This window comes from Solea senegalensis, linkage group LG16 (assembly GCF_019176455.1).
Source record: "Solea senegalensis isolate Sse05_10M linkage group LG16, IFAPA_SoseM_1, whole genome shotgun sequence".
Taxonomy (NCBI): domain Eukaryota; kingdom Metazoa; phylum Chordata; class Actinopteri; order Pleuronectiformes; family Soleidae; genus Solea; species Solea senegalensis.
The window spans coordinates 20,064,081-20,085,296 of NC_058036.1; the positions used below are offsets into that span (position 1 = coordinate 20,064,081).

Genomic DNA, 21,216 nt, shown 5'->3' on the forward strand with positions numbered 1-21,216 from the left:
CACATGCACCTCCCCATCCCTCCCTTTCTGCACTCCCCATCCCTGCCCACACTCCCATCCCAACTCCCACTACCATACCTCCCTATCCCACACCGCCTCCCCATCCCTATCCCTGCACATGCACCTCCCCATCCCTGCACGCGCACTCCCCATCATCCCTGCATGCACCTCCTATCCCTACACACACTCCCCATCCATCCCTGCACATGCACCTCCCCATCCCTGCACACCTCCCCATCCCATCCCTGCACACATACTCCCCATCCCTGCACACGCACCTCCCCATCCCCGCACACGCACTCTCCATCCCTGCACACGCCTCTGATGACAGGTGCTCCACACTGGCTTCAGGCCATTGTCACACAGAATTCTTTTTACCACGACCCGACACAGTGCAGTTGACAGACTGGATGGAGAATAATAGGGGTTAAGGATAACAACAGGAAACTTTTGTTACATTTGGTCAGTTAATTGTCAAGTTTTCACAGCTTTTACTGGAACACAACTGTGTGTGTGTGTGTGTGTGATGGAACCAGGATGTTTAAGAATGCACATAAATGCACATTTGTCCATATGGGAATATCTGTATATCTATAGAAACCTGCAAGCTGTTGCCAATCGTGTTGTAGCTTAAGGTGTTCAAAGTGATGTAAATGAATGACTGTCTGTGAGTGTCCACGGTGCCACTTACGCCTCTTTCTCGTTTCAGTCTGTCTGGATGTCCCATCGCTGCGGCCGAGAAGTTGGCTAAAGCCCACGAGAAGCACCAGACCTGCACTGGCCCCAAGTCCAACCAGGCCTCCGACAGAGTCTTGAGGTACCATTCACTTTTCTTTATCCATGTCATTGGAGACTGTCCTAAATTGGTCGTCCACTGAAAGGGCAAAATATGGATTTTGTGCCAAGTCTTAAACATAATAAAATACTCTGAAGAGCTGTTGTTCAGTCACGTCGAGACGTTTCTTTGTGTAGAGATTTAAAATCTGCTCTTTTTTGTTTTACGCTCATGTCGTCCCTCGGGACTGCGTTGGTTCGGGAGACTGTGTCTTCGTTCCGCCTTCGATCGCTTTATTCAATTATCAGAAACGTGGCCGCGTTTATCTCAGTGAAAGCCGAGTTCCCTTTGATAACCGGTAATTGTAAGTTTTATATTTATTTCCAACAGCGTGAGATGTCTTGCGTGTCGTGTTTGACGGGTCGTGTTTGACGGGTCGTGTTTGAGTCTATAAACGCATATGAAATGATAATGTATGAAAGGTAATAAAAGATGTGGAGATTTTAATGAACATACTGTGGTAGAAGGTTTGTGTTTTTTAAAGGAAGTGGAAGAAAAGTCACTCATCCATCCACCAACATTCTTTCCCTGGAGTTTAACCATGACAGTCTGCCCCTCTTCCCCTGCATCTGCCCATTTTTATTTAAGCAAACCCCTCAGATTCCCTCTCCTTCCCCTGGGCAATGTTGACTGCCTCAGTCCAACTTCCACCCCCTCGTCATTTATTTTCCAGGCCTATGTGCTTTGTCAAACAACTGGACTATCCACAGTATGGTTACAAGAACAATGTCTCCACCAGCACGCCCCGCTCCAACCTGGCCAAGGAGCTGGAGAAGTATTCCAAGACCAGCTTCGACTACAGCGCCTTCGACGGCGGCAGCAACCACCAGGTGTACGGGAAACGGGCCATCGCACCCAAGCTGCACGGACAGAGAGACACGTCACCCAAAGGATATGACGGTACGATATAACACGTTTAATGTGACACTGCTTCATCGTTCCCGTAACTGTCTTTTATGACTTTTTTTTATTATTTCTAATATGTTTTAATTTAAGATTAAAGTGACTCAAATGTGCACGTTGGAGACTTAAATAAAAACGCTCCCGTCTGTGTCTGACATGAATTTAATGCTTCTGCAGCGTAACTCAAAAAGGTAAAGAAGAGTTTTAATAACATTTTTGTCAGTTGTGACGTGAGGAAGACATTTCTTAATTTCAGCTGCGGTCCAAGGTTTACGATGCGAGGCGCTTCCTCTGGTTATTCATTTGAATGACTGTGTCATTGAAGATTCCAAATGTAATTAGCCAAATTCTTTGCTGCATTTATTTATCAAAGACCTAGAAAGGTTTTGTGGGTTTTTTTATCCATACCGTAAAAAGCATCCAACCCAAAATAAAACTTTTGGGTTTTTTATCTCATGCGCCATCAACCTCAAAGTTAGTTTGTTTTATAAAACAGATAAAACAAACATCTTTGGTGAAGGTAGACGATGAACTGGTTAAAATTCCCCCACCTCATGCACTAAAGTGTCCAGCAACAGAAAACAACATTTCCATCCAATAATGTCATAAATTTCACCTCAGCTTTACAGCATTTTACTAAATATTCTGCATTCTTTCTGATGTCCGGCAAATAAAATGGACACAGATTCCCGTACTGAAGCAAAAATCAGGATATTTGACTAAAAGTCATGATCCAACCTGAATTTATTCACCTTTCCTGGATTAAAACATCATCTCACATGTGTGTTCGTTGAAACTCCTGATTCTTCCCACAGCCAAACGTTACTGCAAGAACTCCAGCTCGGCCAGCAGCACCACGAGCACCTACGCGCCCAGCAGCAGCAGCAGCAACCTGAGCTGCGGCGGGGGAGGGCGCGGCGTGGGAGGAGGGGGCGGCGGCAGCAGCGCCAGCAGCACCTGCAGCAAGAGCAGCTTCGACTACAGCCACGACATGGAGGCCGCCCACATGGCGGCCACGGCCATCCTCAACCTGTCCACGCGCTGCAGGGAGATGCCGCATGGCATGGACGGGAAGCCTCAGGACCTGTGCTCGCAGGTAGGAGGGGCCTGTCGTCACCCACTTCACCCCCATGCCTCTGCCACTTAGCCCCACCCCTCAGTAGACAGACAGTAATGATGTAGATAGTAAGTCAGCTTTGGTCACCAACCACATCCAAACCTGTTTACAGTCTATTATTCATCCAAAAACCAGAGATAACTGATTGCTCAGGTTACGTCATCTGTACGTCGTGTGCTCCTGGAAACAAGATGGTGGTGGAGGCGCTCGAAACAAAATGATGAACACCTAACCCTCAAAATGTCTATCTGGGCTTTTTTGCTTCATTTAACCACAAAAGGACCAGAGAACGAGTGTTTTTGTCCATTTTTCCCAAAAAGCTTCCAATATCTGGCAGTTATTTACAATGTCCTGCATGTTAAAATACTATTTTAACAATTTAAAATGAAGAGAAACAAAAAGTTTTATTCAGTTGTAGCATGTTGAATGTGACATTGTGACAATAACAGACACATATTTACGATAACATTTCACTTTTTGAGTCTCTCAATGTGCAAAAACCAAAAAAAAAGCCCAAAAAGTTCTCCTTTCCTGCGACAAAGACACTGATTCTCCGGCACAAGTGAAACAGAACGAGTGAAATTACCGTAATAACCACATGTTGATGCTTCAACATGCAACGTCTCGGCTTTCAGAAACCGTTGGAATTTTTCCGATAGCACAAACCGTCGCATAACTACGGTAATGCAAACGTGTCGTCGGTGATGCGCTCGGTGTTGACGGATTAAATCCCTTTAATCTGCTGATTTTAACCAAGGATTATGTGTGAGGGTAAAAATGAGAAATCAGTTTGTCAGTGAAATGGTCAAAAAAAAAATCCATTGATTTTAACACATTAACGTCACATGACGCCGTTTTAAAACACTGTTACTGTAAGAAAAATGAAACGCTGATAGATTATAATCCTTGCTTCTTTCATTATGCTGATGCCGGCTGTGAACACTGCACACACACACACACACATTCCATTAAAGATCCAAGGCTGTGTCTTGCACTCAGGGCTCAGCAGGGCAGTTTTTTATTTTCTGTCTGTGGATCAGATACGAGCAGGACGAAGCAACGTTTGACACGGTGTGAGCGCAGCGTGTCGTTTCTAAAGGAGATAAGGTGACGGCGTTCCCGGATTATCTGCACCCAGATGCTGAGCCGGAAAATGGGGGCCAGAAAGCGAGTGCACAGCAGAGGGGTGATGCTGCCCTCATGCTAATGTTGTCAGAGAATCGGAGGCAAGGTGATCGTAGAGACGGCTGTGGAAGGAGTGATATAATTAGGAGGGAGTTAGAGAGAGAGACAGGAAAGAAAGTGGCAGCGACACGTGAGTGAAGCACTGCGTCCTTCCTCGTCCTCCTGCTCTGGGTCAGGACGGGTCAGGTGTTCTCAGGTCACGATGGGAAACTACAAATTTCAAATCAGACTTTCAGATCAGGGTGTTCTTCCTTCCTCTGCTTTCATCTCAACACACACACACCCTCGATTTCTGTCCAAACCAATAATAAAGCAGCAAAATGACGACGTCTTTATTCACCTTTTCCCGTCATTCATCATCATGTGACCCTTCCATGACATCACAGCAGGAGCTGAAGGAATATGCCTGTGTTTATACGTCATTTCATTGTATCAGCGTCAATCATGATTACTCTAAACCTCAATACACATTTTACTACACTACGACGTGTTATTGCCCTCAGGCAGGTACACTATCATATTCAGGAGCTGAAACTTGATTTTTTTTGGCAGGTTTTAGTCAAATCACTTTGTTTTGAAATTCCCTTTCAAGGCCACAAAATCTGTCTTGAGACCCATTTTCTTGTTATTTACTAGATTCTAGGTTGTACTATGTTGTCCTGTGCACATGCCGTCGTACTATATTCTCATTTTGTGTGAAGGTTTTGCAATAGAGCAAGACTGTAACCAGAAAACTCACTCAAAACAGTGTCTCTGCAACGTCATCACAGAAACCCTTTGATAAGGTTTGATCATTTCAGGTCTGTATTTGTGCTTCTCAAGAAAGTCAAAGTAAACAACAAACCGGGATTCATACTTTAGACTTAATTAAAGCTTTTTGACAGCTGGTTAACAAGTGCAAAGTTTTAAACCCGCGGCTTTAGAGATTTTTATTTTATTTCCCTGAGCAAAACTTGCATAAATTCGTCAAAAATAATCAACCAACAACAAGCTAATCCTATGGAATTCGATTTGTGTCAAAATTTTGATTTAAACATTCAAAATGTATTGTTTGAAAATATCCAGTCCCAAGTTTCTCATCTGACAAATGTAAGATATAGGGAAAATTTTGGGGGAACGAGTTCCAGACGGACCGCGAGTCTCCAAGCCTGTGACGACTTCCGGTCACTCCAAAACTCAGTAGCCAATCAGCAGGCAGCTTCCTAAGGCCCCACCCACATAAAATCCAATATTTTTGAATGATTAAATCGATATTTTGTTTGCTTCTTAAAAAGTGTTAAAACTCTAATTCCATATAATTCTGGTGAGGATCGGCTGAAGGACTTCTCTGGCCCCTCTCTCCTCCCCGTATCGTCATGGCAACAGAGGTCAGGGGGTTGCCGGGATGTCAGCGCGAGAAGCGGTGGTCTCTAATGAAGGAGGCGCGGTGCGTTCTCACATATCACCCTTGTTAATTCGATATGAAGGGGTGGGTCACATTAATTGGACAGTGACATACAGTACAATGGCTGACAAGGAGAGGGTCGTCCTCCGGGCGTATTCATGAGAGCGAGTCACGTGCCATCAGACCTTCGTTCACTCGTCCTGCGTCTCCGTCGCCTCCTCTTTTTTAAACCAGTAACCTCCCGTTACGATTGCTTAACTGTGACTTTGTGTGTTTGATAAGAAAAACATGTAAAAATGTCAGCGGCGTAATCGCTCATGTAAGCGCTGAGGTGGCGTCGTGCTCGTGATAATGAGAAGCCCTCGTGTTCTCCATGTTTGTCTGGCTTGGTTCCCGAGTTTTTAATCGCACCTATAGCTCACACTGAGTTATTTTTCTCTGCTAACTAATGACCGGGCCCTAACTGCACTTTTACTACACTACATGTTCTTTCTCCTATTTTTAAGTTCAGCCACACTTCCTGCAGTATTCACGGCCGGTCCCAGTATCGGGGTCCATGTGCGTCACAGAGACACCAGAGGAATCCACCTCCAGGGACACTGTCGGCTGGAATAAGCGTTAGAGCACATGCTGCTGCTTATGAAAGAGAGCAAAGGGAACAAGGTGGAAAGACGTAAGAGGACGGCTATTCATGAGGCCGAGGACGTAAACGCACGCACACATATTCACAACACGTGGACGTGGATCTAGATTCAGGATGAAGAAAACTAAAAGTCTGCAGAAATAAACAAATACAAGCACACATGGAGGAGATGAGGTGAATGTTTCAGTCTCATTGGATGTGTCCCACAGCACAGCAGACCCCCCAGGATGTCCACTCACATTAGCCTCACACACACACACACACACGTCTGTGCAGCTCTTCTTCTCAGGACCCTGTGTTCACTTGTATTGTTTCAGACAGGCCGAGCAAAACCGCGTCCCTAACCTTTACCATTCATAACCAGTTCATGCTGAGACCTAACTGTAACCTGATCACAGTTCACAGGATCGTAATCCTAACTTTAACCAAAGCCCACGGGGATTAGGTTCTGCCGCTGAACAATTACTCATTTTTAATATGGAAATCGCAATTTGCAAATCTCAAATGCTGCAATTAAGGATTTATACATAAATCCTTAATAAATCCAAATATGTATATATATATATATACCACCTGAGTACACATATGTATATACATATATATATATCTTGACGGTATCTGCTGTGATACATTCTAAACATAATACTCTGAATGTTGAAATGAAGCTTGACTTTTGTCACGAATCAGATCATAAGCGTGATATTTTTCAGAAAAGTTGCAATCAGATATTGTCCCTGACGCACACACACACACACACACACACGGATGGACGCAGAGAGACAGACGGGGTCCACAGTCGCTCGTGCTGAAGCACTGGTGACCTCCTCTCCCTCTGACCCTCTTAACCCTCGTGTAATGCTGCCCACTGCCAGTGTATGAGGTTTCATGTGCACGGGGGCAAATATGAATGCGCTCATTAATACATCAGTTTATTGTTTCAGATGTTTTGAAGTCGATCTTCACAGACATCTGAAAAAAGTTCAAACGTGAGCACATCACTGGAAAACCAGCAAATGTCATGTAGTCACGTGTTTAATATTCACACTTTGTGCTGCTGCTGTTGTCTTCAGTGTTTTTAACCCTCTCTCTGTGTTTTTCTGTCTCTCTTCCCTCTTGCCTTCTTGTTTCCTTGCATCCTCTTACACTACCTCATAATCACCTGACCACATGCACTGACCTTACTTCACCCCACACACACACACACACATCCTCCAGAGTCCTGGTCTCGATGTGGACGAGAACGGTACGTTGGACCTGAGCATGAGCAAGCGTCTGTGCAGCGGCGACGCTGGGGGAGACTCTGTGCTCACCCCTCTCGAGCCCATGTCGCCCCAGAGGCAAGCCGCCCTGCTGGGCTCCCGCTGCTACGGCATGGGGGACGCCGCTGACTGCTGGGACCTGCCAGTCGACTACACCAAGATCAAACACATAGACGAGGACGACAAAGAGGTAAAGGGGGCAAGACAACAAGGGCAGGGGTTGTTCAGTTCTTTTCACCATGTGACTGTCGATCACTGCCTGTAAAATGCTGCCCTTTTTAAACCCAAACAAAAAGACAAAGTGGATTCTTCGCCTCAAAACAACGCAGTTTGATGTGATAAACACTTGCCCCGCCCTCCCCTGCACTGCTGCTGTATACTCACAAACGCTCCCTCAGTCAGGGCTGATAGTTTCGCTTGTTTTCAGATGAAGACCAAACAGAGGCAGATTAATAACAACAAAGAAAGTCACACACTGCAGCTTTAATCTGTTGATCCACGTGAGACAGAATTACACACTTTTTTTTAACTAACTAAAAAGTGGTAACGAGAGAGAGAGAGAAGAGAAACAAAGGACGACTCTGAAACAGTTGTATCCTGTGTGTGATCGTCGGTGCCGTTTGGAGCTGATAGACTGTACAGTTGGCAGGCGGCACTTATATCCTGTCTGTTCGATGCATCTCAGCCCAAATTATCTCCCTCCAAAACCACTGATTCAACACAGTGTCTCCAAGTCAAACATTTGCCTTGCCATCTGATTGTCATCTAGGTTTCCAGCCTCCCCGTCTGACTCACTGTCGCATTCGCGGTCATTAGGAAGTCATATTTTGCGGCGGAGACCTAATGAATCTGCATGTTAATTGATGTCAGCGTTGCCGTGCGCAGAGGTATCTGCACTGTTTGTGTCATACCCCCCAAACCCCCCGCCCCATTACATTTTGCTCCACTCCAAAATGAATTATGCAAAGAAGCACCTTGGGAGGGAATCGGAATGGCTCATCTCATCAAAGAACTGCTGGAAATCAATGCAGCACTGCTGGGTGCAACTGTGTGTGTGTGTGTGTGGAGGCGCTTGCATGTACAGTACATGTGCCTTTGTGTGTGTGTGTGATATGAATATTCATACGATGTGTGTGCACGTATACACACACACACACACACACTGTTGGCTGTGCGTCTCTGTACGTATGCATGTGTCCTTCTCCTTCCTGTCAGCCTCTCAGCCCTAACGCTCCCTTTAATTGGAGAAGCTCGCCGGCTGACCCGGCGTCACACACGCCGAGACAGCTTGAGCGCCGGATAATTTGGGCTGTATCTGGGCCTGTCTCTCTACGGGCATTACTGTATATACACTGCGAGCACAGAAGAAAGGGAAAGAGGATTTGCATCAACAGCAGCCAGCGTTGCCCCGACTGTGTGCACTGCAGACAAAGCACAGCGCCGACACCGACGCGGCCTGGCGCTGCCCCACAGTGCCACCTAGTGACTGGGTGACGCACTGGAGGCGTAAACACTCGGCCAACTCCCTGAATGATGCCGTGTGAACATGTGCACACCCATGAGTGAGCGCACGCACACACACACACACACAGTTGAGTTGGCATTGAGTGATTATTTCCTCTCAGGGATTCTATTTTCCACCTCTGTGAGACTGACAAGTGAGGCTCTATCGTCACACAGACTCAACCATTTGCATTTAAAGTGACAAGTGAGTGTTTGTGTGGGGAAAAAAAACAAGCACAGGTAGGAAAGGTGAGGGGAAAATGAGTTTTTATCGTGTGGAAATATTATAAAATTCACTTCAACTGCAGCCGAGTACATTCGTCAACTAACAACTAAAGCAGTGTCTGACCGGCTCTTCTCTCCTCAGCCAGATGAACTGGATCCCTTCCACGACCTGCTGGAGGATCGCTCCTTCACCACGGATGTCAACATGCCCAGTCCCAAGCCCAAGTACCTCCAGTGCAAGGAGAGTAAGAAGGACCTGATAACGTAAGAGCCTCCACTCGTGCTCTCCCCCCCCCTCACCCGACTTCCCTCCATCATACTTCCCTCTTTTGTTTCCATCCGTCTCTGTGGTTCTGTGGTTGGTTTAACCTCAGAGCTCCAGCTCTCTTTCTTCCCCTCTGTGTTGCTGGCAGTGGCTTGCTGTGACTTTTATTTAACAGCTGTGTCTGAGCTGATCTTTACTCTGCTAACTGATGCTCGCCCCTCTTTTCTGATGCATTTATCTAACACTAGTTGTCTGTATCATAGCACAGTACATGTGTCTGAACTCAGGAACCCCACTGTTAATCACAGACAGTGAAGCTAAACTGGAAACAATGAAAACCAAACCAATCAGAGCTTCTTCTTCTTTTTTTTTTTATCTCCTCTAATGTTCACATTTTCTTCTCCTTCCCTTTGGGCTTGTAAATCTGTGTATTTTTCCGGTGGCAGATGTCCCACACCGGCGTGTGATGGAAGTGGTCACTTGACGAGCAATTTCTCCTCACATCGAAGGTGTGACTTGCTTTTCTCCTGGTGGATTCTCTGTCCATCTCTCTTTATTGTTTTCAGCTTACCTCGACGATGCTGTCAAACACCGTTATTTAGGCCCAATGTCTGTCTTTGCTTCTGTTAGCCCTTTGACTACTGACATCCTGAAACAATGACGTCAAATGAATTATTCATTATTGGATACTCACAAATGTTTTAAATCTTAAATCTTTTCTTAGTGGTTTGTGTGTAAAACCTTCTCAGCTGATGTTAGACAGTCCTACAGGCCCCTCCCACAGCGCTGTGCACATTAAGCATTAACCATTCAGCGTCACACTGGGGTCCAGAGGTCTGAGACGTCTGGACCCCAGTGTGACGTTTGAATCCAAATACTCAGAGGGTTAATATTTTCTAATCCGCTCCCTGCACTTGCATCGTTGCTTTTTTTCTGTCTGTTTCTGCATTTCCTGACGCTGGGTGCGCATGTGTCGTTCAGTGTGTTGACGCGAGTGTTGCAGTGGTTGGGGGTGCTCTGTCGTTTCGGTGAATCTAATCTTCTCCTGGTGTATTTTTCAGTCTCTCAGGTTGCCCTTTAGCTGATAAAAGCATTCGAAGTATGCTGGCCAACAACGCGCAAGAGCTCAAGTAAGACGTGAGATGACTCACTGGTGTGTGTGTGTGTGTTTGTGCGTGAAGGTCAAACATGTCAATGTTTATCAATGTAAGTCAAATTTGTAATAAATAAAACTTTATATTTGTCAATATCTTGCTCTTTTTATTTGTTTTTTTAAGAAAATACTTGTTCATTTGTATAGTTTCTGCTCTGAAAAGTAAATTATCATTATTTATATATAGATATAGATATATAGATATAGATATAGATATATAAAATTGTTTTAAACTTTGGAAAATCACCATGTTGCTGCACTTTTTGCTGTAGACCCTGAGCCCTTTCTGTGTTTTCTGCCCCAGGTGCCCGACACCAGGGTGCGATGGTTCGGGACATATCACTGGCAACTACGCCTCACACAGAAGGTAAATACACACACACACACACACACACACACAAACTTGTTTTATATATCTCAGTGAGGACACACCATAGACACAAATGCATTCCCTGCTCCCTTACCCTGACATTAACCATCACAGCTAAGTGCCTTACCCTCATTTTTACCCTTAACTCTGGGTTTTAAACTCTGAAAAAGGCCTTTAAAGTTAAAGCTTTAAAAATATAAATGCAAGTACACACAAAACCTTTCTGTCATTCTGCGTCTGCTTTTCTCCCTCCCTCCCTCCCTCGCCAACTCTGTCACAACACACATTCACAAACACGTACCTTGTGCTTCAGCTCGGTAACGCTGTCATTTATCTGCAGTCTCTCAGGGTGTCCACGGGCCAGGAAAAGTGGGATAAAGATCATCCACAGCAAAGAGAACAAGGAAGACCAGGAGCCTATCAAGTACAGTACAGACACTGATCATCACTCTTCTGCTCACTGCACTCAGATACTGTAACCCGACACATTTCCCATGTGAAAGACAGAAAGAAAAAAAAAAAGAATTGCATGACTTTTCTTATTTTAAAATGATGCAAGGAAGATATGTGAATGGGAGCAAAAGTGTTGAGGCTGTGATGTGAAAGAAAAAAACAGAAAAACCAGTGCACTGATCTTTGACACGCACTGATGCAAGCAAGAATAAATCAGCATTAGCTCTGACAAGACAAATGTGCTAAGAGGGTAAAGTTTCAACCCAAATCCAAAGGTTGCGGAGGGAAAACTTCAGTCGTGCAACTTTGTAGCAGTTTAGAGAGCGGGGAGCGCGGTCTCTGGCGAGCTGCTGCAGGCACACAGGTACGAGAAGACGGAGAGAGAGAGATTGATTGGACTCTGCCTAAACTCCACAGTGGGCTTGTTGGGCCTCAGCCCTGCAGCTGCATTGATTTCTCTGGTGGTGCAGCAACACACTTTGTCCATCCTCGATCATGTCTGAGGACACTTTGCTGCAGGTTTCCCTGTCACTGTGATCTTTGGAGTTTAGATTATGGACATTCACTGGTCACTCATGACAATGAAGCGCAGTTAAAGTAAAGTTGGGTTTAGTATTAGTGCCGTCTTGTTTTGTTGTCCTGACTGCTAAGTGTCAATGTTTTGGTGTCCATGTCTATTTGAACATAAATGGAACCATAATGGACAGAATGTCAGAATATCATGCTGCATTAAAAAAGGCCAGACCATAAACTATTGAGTAAAACTGTAAGTAAATAGCAGGGTCATTTATAGACATCTATACGTAGAAACCCCCTCATCTTGGTATGGGAAAGTCCACCTTTTTTTCACATAAAAATTCTATATAAACATTGTACTTTCACTGATTTCATTTTATTTAAATAATTATTTAATTTAAATTTAAAAATATAATTAATTAAAAACATTCATTTCAAACTCCATGGCAGAAAATAATAAACAATTATATTATTTTATATAATAACATTTCATGAAAAAAAAAAAAATAGGTTACTAATTTACCCCCGGGTAATTTGTATACATGTTTAAACATACTTTAAATAACTATATAAAATCACGTCTGATTCATTCCAGACATTCAATGTTTAGGTCACTTCTGCATTAGCTTCACGTGTCAGACCCAGAATCTCAGAACATTTTTATACACAGTCCATGTTTAAAACTGAAAATCGGATCATTTTTAACCCTGAAACTGTGACATGAACCACAACATAGCACTTACCAGACTCACATATTCCTGGATGAGTGTGAACTGTTCCAGCACAGCCTGGTAGTTGTCGGCCTCTTCGGTCTCTGGATTAGTCTGTGTCCAGATTCTGCCGGTCTGGCCTGAAGGTTACTGATGTGTTTCTGTGAGCTGAAATAAATGTGCACTCGTGGTGGAATAAGAATCATGATGAGTCATCTCCTCCGAATAATTCACAAATCTACGGGGCAAATGTTACAGGCATTCCAATAAATCTGAATATTAGTGTCACCCAGTTCTTGCAAATCATCTTGAGAGAGCGAGAAAAAAAAAGAAGAAGATTTTTCAATATCACAGTAGACGACACAGAGGCAGTGCTGAGTGATTCTCATCGTATGGACGTGGTATACTCAAAATGATCAGGTTACATAAGTGATTCCATTAAGTCTGAGGTAATGCCATCATCTGCTGCATTATGGCAAAATGGAATTTAATTGTTACCCACACTGTGCTTAAGATTTCAGGGAGGAGGGTCTTATTAAATTTAAAGCCACTGTGATTATATATGCTAAGACCAAGCTTGAGCCATATGTAGTGGAAGAGGTTCTGATGCTGCCAATCACAGCCCTTCATTTCCTACGTTATGTGTTTTCTCATTTGAAATGAGTCGGATTCAGTCACTGAATCAGAAAATACAGTCGTACGCGCACATATTATGGACTATTACGTCTCTGTTCTGATCTAGTTAAACGATTTGGTGTGAAGGATGAAGGACACATGAACTCCTCTCACCACCGTTTCACTCATTCAACACAACGTTGGCTTTTTGGCAGCGTGTCGTCAGCACGTCGAGGTGAAGCGAGTTCGTACGACGCCGCGTAACCCATTCTGATCACTCTGGGTTCATTTGTGGAAAGGCTGGGGGGCGGATGGATCACCAGAAAAACGATCCGAAATAACGTCAAATAGTGCACATCAAACCACAAGCATCTTTATTTGCACTCAAAAAGCCGTGAAGCTGAACTAAACCCGGCTATTTTGCAGACACAACTGTTACTTTGACGACCAGTGCTAGTTTTAGCCAAAATGCATTTGGCCCAATGTGACATTTGGAATAATTTAACGCCTCATTGCATCTGATTAGGGCTGGTGTTGATGCACTGTCAGCAACCCAGAAGTGAGATAAGGCTGCTACTGGGACAGCTTCAAAATAAGACCAGAATGTTTCTGTTTGTTATCAAAGTGAAAGAAAGAGGAAGGAAACGCTGCATGGCATTTATGTTTTCACACAGCATTCATTCACATGAAATGTGTTGTCGCTGTTCACTGAAACATTTCCCTTTGTCTCCGTCACCACCAGGTGTCCCGTCCCCGGCTGTGACGGTCAGGGACATGTGACCGGGAAGTATGCGTCCCACAGAAGTGCGTCCGGATGCCCCATAGCAGCCAAGAGACAGAAGGACGGCTATCTAAACGGCATCCAGTTCACATGGAAGTCGGGGAAGACGGAGGGCATGTCCTGCCCCACGCCGGGCTGCGACGGCTCGGGTCACGTCAGCGGCAGCTTCCTCACACATCGGAGGTGGGTCGGGGGAACACGGCCCCACTGTGGCGGTGAAACAAACCCCAGAAAACTGCTGTGAGGTTTTACCAGTGAAAATACTGCACGGACACACAGTGATGTAAAACCTGCAGAAACAGAACCTGTCACTTACTAAAGACTGAATAAAGATGTATAAGTATGAGCACAGTTCTTTGAGATCTCAGCTCGTTACAGCGCAATATGACGTGAAGCGGTCTAACCAGCGAGACTGCAGAGTGAACCCGGCCTTTAGAGACTGTGAACCCGCCTTTAGAGAGAACCCGGCCTTTAGAGTGTGAACCCGGCCTTTAGAGACCGCAGAGTGAACCCGGCCTTTAGAGACAGAGTGAACCCGGCCTTTAGAGACTGCAGAGTGAACCCGCCTTTAGAGACCCGAGACCCGTGTGAACCTTGTGTGAAGACTGCAGTGTGAACCCGGCCTTTAGAGACTGCAGAGTGAACCCAGCAGAGTGAACCCCTTTAGAGACTGCAGAGTGAACCCGGCAGAGAGAACTGCAAGTGAACCCGCCTTTAGAGACTAGTGAAGACCTTTAGCAGAGTGAACCCGGCCTTTAGAGACTGTGAGAGACTGCAGTGTGAACCCGGCCTTTAGAGACCGCAGTGTGAAGACTGCAGTGAACCCGACCAGAGACTGCAGAGTGAACCCAGTGAACCCGGCCTTTAGAACTGAACTGAACCCCCTTTAGAGACTGCAGAGTGAACCCGGCCTTTAGAGACTGAACAGACTGCAGAGTGAACCCGCCTTTAGAGACTGCAGAGTTTAGCAGAGTGAACCCGGCCTTTAGAGTGAACCCGGCCGGCCTTTAGAGACTGCAGAGTGAACCTTGTGAACCCGGCCTTTAGAGACTGCAGAGTGAACCCGGACTTTAGAGACTGCAGTGTGAACCCAGACACCAGTTAAACGTTTTAAATGTATGGATTTATCTGTCCTTAAAGTGCTCACAATAATATTGGTTGCATTATGAAACTTTGACCCAAATGAGTGAGGACACACTGTGTTACAACACTGACTCTTCATCAAAGTGCTGTATTTTGATTTTTGACAGTAATGGAATATTCCCTCTCATCTCGCCTTTGTAAAAACAGCCTATAAAACTAAATTGGCTCATTGTGCGTGTGTGTGTGCGTGTGTGTGTGTGTGTGTAACGTAGTAAATCAGTCCTTCCTTCTTATTTTTGCCTCCAGTCTGTCGGGTTGTCCACGTGCCACCTCCGCCATGAGGAAAGCCAGGCTCTCTGGAGTAGAAATGCTCACAATAAAGCAGCAACGCGCCAGCAACGGTAACTCCAACTCCCACTCACCCACTCACAATGCAGCAAATCAGGGACGCAGACGTGAAACCATTTACTGAGCAGAGCTCACATTTCATATAATAAACCAATCAGGAGGCTGTGTGTGTGTGTGTGTGTGTGTGTGTGTGTGTTACTCCTGTTGTGGGGACCTAAATCTATTTACACTCACATTATAGTCCTCATAACATCAATGACTACATTTTAAGGTGAAGGCATGGTTAGGTTTAGTTTAGGATTAGGATTAGTTATGATTAAGGCTCAAGTAAGTTAGGAAATGAATGTAAATCAATGTAATGTCCTCTGAAGTCCTGGATGTGTGTGTGTGTGTGTGTGTGAAATAAAGTTCTGTTCAGGAGTAAATAATGAGACGCGTGGCGGGGCTTACGTCGCAGTAATCAGACGTGGTCGTTGTGATCTCCATCTGTTCTGTGATGTCACATGATCATAAAGTCATTTGTCCTAATCAGCTAAAACGACCCGGAGACAGTCGCACATGTCGTCCAGGAGAGTTCCTTCCCTCCTTCCCTCCTTTTTCTCCTTCCCTCGGCGCAGTGTCACATTTTAGTCATTTTTAATGACTTGAGTCCGAGCTTATAATGGCCATTCATTTCATTTTGAGATGGACTCTCTGCCGTTAAGTGTCGCTGCTAATGTCGCTGCTCATCCGTAGGGCTGGAGCACGAGGAGGAGATCAAACAGCTGGACGACGAAATCAAAGGTTTAAGTGAATCTAATTCGCAAGTGGAGTCCGACATGATTAAGCTGAGAACGCAGGTAAGTCACTTCCTGTCTGCGGCGGCGCGGCGCCTGCCCCGTGCTGCTGTAACACCCTGTCGTCCGACCCTCCCTCTCCTCAGATCACAACCATGGAGTCCAACCTGAAGTCCATGGAGGAGGAAAACAAGGTGATTGAACAGCAAAATGAATGTCTCCTGCATGAGCTGGCCAACCTCAGCCAGTCAGTGATTAACACTTTAGCTAATGTGCAGCTCCCTGACATGGTAAGGGCCCCCAGGAACCACGAGCTGGTACAGAAGTGGCAGAACATCCAGCTCTTTGCAGCATTACAGCAGCTCAACCATCGATCACAGTCGACTGCATGCTGAGTGTGACATGTGGAGCATCTGCTTGTCATGGGGGAGTTTTCAAATGTGACAAAAACGAAACACATACACTCTAGTTTTTCGTGTTGTTGTGATCATGAAAAGCTTTATTGTAACGTTTAAGAATGAAACGCTGCTTTTTAAAATAATGTTTTTGAAGTTAACGCTCAGACTTTCATTTTAATCACTAATTATTTGCACATAATGAACTTACAAAGAGATGAGTGACACTTCATATCCTCCTTTTTATAATGCAGCAGTTGAGATTTGATTTGGGCTGGCTCTGCTTTTGTCTCAGTGTCTCGTCTTTATCACTGTCCACCTTCTGCTTCTCCACTTCATCTGAGGCCTTGGACGCGTATGGCTTTTTAATCCAACACTGCCACCTAGTGTTTGCATATGACAATGACAACCTGGTGTTTCAGGGAGAGCAGAGTGAAATGGAAATGTGTGTGTGCTTCCGATCTCTCCGCAGAAACCACTGGCGCACAAAGAGCCTCCGCTACAGAACAGCTGCTTACAGATGCACCAACAAGTGAGTCAATGAGTCACGTGTCGTTTTTATACAAGACTTAAAAGCAACTCTATACTGAACATGGATTTAAACATCACTCTATTTATTTACTCTTTAAACTCTAAATTGTTGTTGTGCCATGGTTCTCAAACTGTGGTATGTGTACCACCAATGGTACGTAGGCTTCCTCTGTTGGTACTTTGGAGGAAAATCATAAATATAGTTCTACTGTATAAACCAGGGTATTGGATCATAGTGTGTGTGTTTGTATGTGTGTGTGTGGACAATGAAACAAATAACAAGGAAATAATAATAAATTAAATGATAATAATTATAATTAGTTATTATTACCAATAGTTTTGGTAATTTTTCTGTAGACCTCAGTCTAAAAAAACTAAACAGGACACTTCAGACAGTTCAGAGTTCCTCTGTCAAGAGCCCTCTGCTGGAATAACTTTGTACTACCTCTAAAGATATAGAAGAAGAAATAGCGTTATATATGTATATAATGCTATTTCTTCTTCTATATCTTTTTTGTACCCTATTTTTTGACAGATTTTTGTTATAAGTGATAAAGAAAATTGCTTGATTACATAAAAATGTCCGACTCCCTGTTTTTGTTTGCATTGCAGTTCCCTTTTATGTTTAAAATAAAAAACTATTAAGTAACAGGCTCATTCGCTGCCTGTACCTGTGACATGTGCAATGACAATAAAGTTGAACCGAATTTAGCAGCGATCAGTTTTCAGATGACAAAATAATCAAAGTATTAAAAATGGCAAAAATTCTTTTGTTTTGGGGTTCTTTGCAATCAAAGAAAATCGATGAAAACAAAGAAGATAAAATTTGAATCATGAATCATGAATTTGAAAATGAAAGGTAATGCTGAGTAAAGATCCACAGTATTCAGAGACTTATCCGTGTTGTCTCTCTTGTTTCTCTGCAGGGGCCAATCAGCGAGCAGAACTTTGACGCCTATGTGACCACTCTAACGGATATGTACACAAATCAAGACCAGTACCATAACCCCGAAAACAAAGCCCTGTTGGAAAACATCAAGCAAGCTGTTCAAGGGATTCAAGTGTAACCATGCAGTCAATGGAGACTCAGTCTGAACCCACGGGCAAACAGGCGGAGATGGTTCGAGCTCCTCGGTCCGGTGCAGTATCTTATATAGTGTTAATATTCTAAATTCTTCTTTTTTTTTCTCTCAAAAAAAGAGGTGTCACGCTTCGAAAGACCTCAAGCTCATTTCTTTCCGTCTTTGGTTCCTTTTTGGCTCTTGCTTTGAGGAAGAACACAAACGAGTAAACCGCAAAGTAGTTTTTGAAGACATTCACATTTTGTACGTTTTCATATGAGCTGACATCGTGTCATGTCATGTTTCTAGCTGCTCATGTATGCACATTTTTAGTGTATATTCCTGAACAGTAAGCTAATGATAACGGAACATTCGTTCCTTTTATCGTTTCGGAAAAAAAAAACCATGGACAGTGAAATAAAACTGAAAAAAAAACACCGCGCGTAAGAAGAAAGCGGTTTGGTTTTCTCTCAGCGGGTGATTTTTGGACTTGTTTCTTCTCCTTCTTCCTCTTCTTCTTCTTTTCTTCTTGTGTGTAGATTATTCAAGAGCAAGAACTGGTTTGCAAATTGCTTTATTTTCTGACAATGCTTGAGAAATGTTTGTGTTTGTTTTTCCTTTCCTTTCTTTTTTTTTTTTATGGAAACAAAAAGGAAGTGTAGCTGTAGGTGGGGGCATTTTTAATCGGTGCTGTAAATGAATCTGAAGAGGAAACTGACCAGATGTTTGTATGAATGTATGTATGAACAGTCTGCATATTGTAAACATCACTACACGGAAACCCGATGGTGGAATTCCCAAGATCTAGGAGAGCCAATTCATTCCTAGAGGAAGACATCTGTGCGGCGCATGCATGTTCACATGCTCATCCTTGATTAATCTCAAATAGAAATGACGTGTAAAGACAATGACCTAGACCACGTTTTAGCCTTTCTAGTATCAAATCTGCTCAATCTCAAGACCTGTGTTGCTAGGATCAAGAAACGTCTCAGCAATAGAATTATGAAATCATTTGTTTATATAAGGTACAGGATGCAATCTGCGAAAGGGAAAAAAAGCGGTTGGGTATATGCAATTTCTTGTTTATAAGCATAGAGGGGTAACATGAGTCTTTTTAATATAGCCTATGTAAAATATTGATTTTTATACAAATCTTTTAATACAAAAAGTCTTTTTAAAAAAGAGGAGGGAACCTGAACATTGAGATTTAGAAGGGGGAAAGTATATGAGTTCCACTTTTTTTCTGTACGATTTTGCACAGGGACACCTTCGTTTCCATGTTTTGATGTTCTTACAGGAACTAAAAGCAGTACCCGAGCACCTAAAAGGAGGGTTTCAGAGCGTTTTTTAAAGAGTATTTATAGAGTATGACAGCGGGACTTACAGGGTCACTGTCCCCACTTATGTGCCAGTAGACTATTTGCACTTGTCCTTGAAGATATTATCCTTGTGTACGGCGGCGTGCAATTTTCCAGGTGACCTCTTTGGCACACGATTGGAGCAACCAACTGCTTGGAGCCACTGTATGTGTGGATTTAGTACCACTGAAGAAGGAAGAACAGGGACTTGAAATCAGAGAAAAAAGGATGATTATAACCATAGCAGTTATACTGTAGGCTATTATGTAAAAGAAAAGAAAAAAAAACATTAACAAAGTTATTTCATTTTTGCTATGTTTTAGGAAGATGAAGTTATCCCCCAGCAGCACTTTATATCTAATCACTGTACAAAGGATAAATAGTCAATCAATTGAAGTTTTTTCTTTTCTTTTGTTTTTTTTTTTAAGTGAAAGAAAACAAAGGTCTAGTGAAACGAGACCCTCGTGGGGGTTTGCAATCCAGCGTAACGCCTGTATGCCTGGCTGTATACACCCATCCAATCTGTTGTTCTAGTTGTTAGCGATCATGTTCAAAATTTGCCTTTTTTGAGAGCTAATGCAAAAGGTGCTTGTCGTCCACCTAACCCAATCCCATCTATTGTACTTTACTGTCCTCTTTCAGGACTCTACTACCCATCACCCATGACTGCATACGCCTTTCTCCGCAGCATCGTGTCTGCAGCTTTTTGCCAATTATAGTAATGCTTCAGTAGAGTAATAGCTAGTACCAGTTTTTGAATTAATTCTCATTATCAGCGAAAAATGGAAAAAGGGGTTTTTAAAGCACAAACTGGCTGCTCATCTGATGTTGGTACATAAACAACAAATCTGAAAAGAGTTATCTGTGACTATCTATAGGGAACACAAAACGGTTGTCAAGTATTTAGAATGCCGACTTTTTCATATAAATTATTGTGAATTTCATCAGAGTTTATTATTTTATTTGAGCCGATTCATTTGGAGGTTGATCTGAGTGTCCATCAACAAAGACAGGATTTTGTATAAACTATTGTGCTCTCTGTGGAACTGAAGTTTGATTTATTTTTGTACTACACAGCATGGATTTGTTGACATTTTAATTTTGCTATAAATGTGTGAGATCACAAGTTGCTGTGATATTTAATTTATAAATTGTGAACTTTGTACAATTTTTGTCATGCTGGATGTTGACACATCTTACTCTGAATAAAGAAAAAAAATGGTGTTGCCAGAGGATTGTAAAAAAAAAAACAAACTCGTGTGTGTTCATTACACAATGTCTCCACCTAAATCCAAACCACAGGACGGCACACGTGTGTTTATTCCATCAAACTGCCCGACGACGTTGCTGTTGCCTCCATCTGTCTCCATCCTCCACTGAAATAGCATTGTTAGCTTTGAGAAATGCTAACAATAAAAATAGACAGTAACACAGAAACCTCAAGTGGAGCTGATGGGCTTCATGAAGCAAAATCTACATTTAAAAAATGGATTGTTTCTATAGGAGTGTGTTTCTGGTGGAGATGATGAGGTGATGCAGGGAACTTTAAAAGATGCATTGGATATGCCTGCCTGACCTTGGGGCAGCCCATGGTCAAGTGGAAAGGGAATTTGGCTTGTAACCAGAAGGTTGCAGGTTCGATTCGATACCCCCCATTGCTCCCTGGGTGCTGCTCAGTGGCTGCCCACTGCTCCTAATCACTTCACCCCACGGAGTGAGAGTATTTTTAGTGGCTCTGTGTGTGTGT

The 21,216-nt window shown here is 43.6% G+C and overlaps 1 protein-coding gene across 8 annotated transcripts in view; it reads left to right on the plus strand.

The window, feature by feature from the left end:
* myt1lb (myelin transcription factor 1-like, b) overlaps positions 1-19,741 on the plus strand; it is an 89,206-nt gene extending 69,465 nt beyond the window's left edge. For 3 of the 8 annotated variants that reach the window (XM_044047182.1, XM_044047181.1, XM_044047183.1), the window contains exons 9-23: positions 710-817; positions 1,509-1,735; positions 2,554-2,834; positions 7,283-7,516; positions 9,197-9,318; positions 9,766-9,828; positions 10,381-10,449; positions 10,777-10,839; positions 11,183-11,266; positions 13,879-14,100; positions 15,307-15,401; positions 16,084-16,187; positions 16,271-16,318; positions 16,992-17,051; positions 17,977-19,741. In XM_044047182.1, coding sequence (XP_043903117.1) covers positions 710-817; positions 1,509-1,735; positions 2,554-2,834; positions 7,283-7,516; positions 9,197-9,318; positions 9,766-9,828; positions 10,381-10,449; positions 10,777-10,839; positions 11,183-11,266; positions 13,879-14,100; positions 15,307-15,401; positions 16,084-16,187; positions 16,271-16,318; positions 16,992-17,051; positions 17,977-18,117 — 1,921 coding nt within the window. In that variant the 3' untranslated portion in view covers positions 18,118-19,741. Of the gene's footprint in view, positions 1-709; positions 818-1,508; positions 1,736-2,553; positions 2,835-7,282; positions 7,517-9,196; positions 9,319-9,765; positions 9,829-10,380; positions 10,450-10,776; positions 10,840-11,182; positions 11,267-13,878; positions 14,101-15,306; positions 15,402-16,083; positions 16,188-16,270; positions 16,319-16,402; positions 17,052-17,976 lie in introns of those variants that run through there. The other 5 variants (XM_044047185.1, XM_044047186.1, XM_044047184.1 and 2 more) reach the window with 4 other exon arrangements.
* Positions 19,742-21,216: the final 1,475 nt, after the last annotated feature.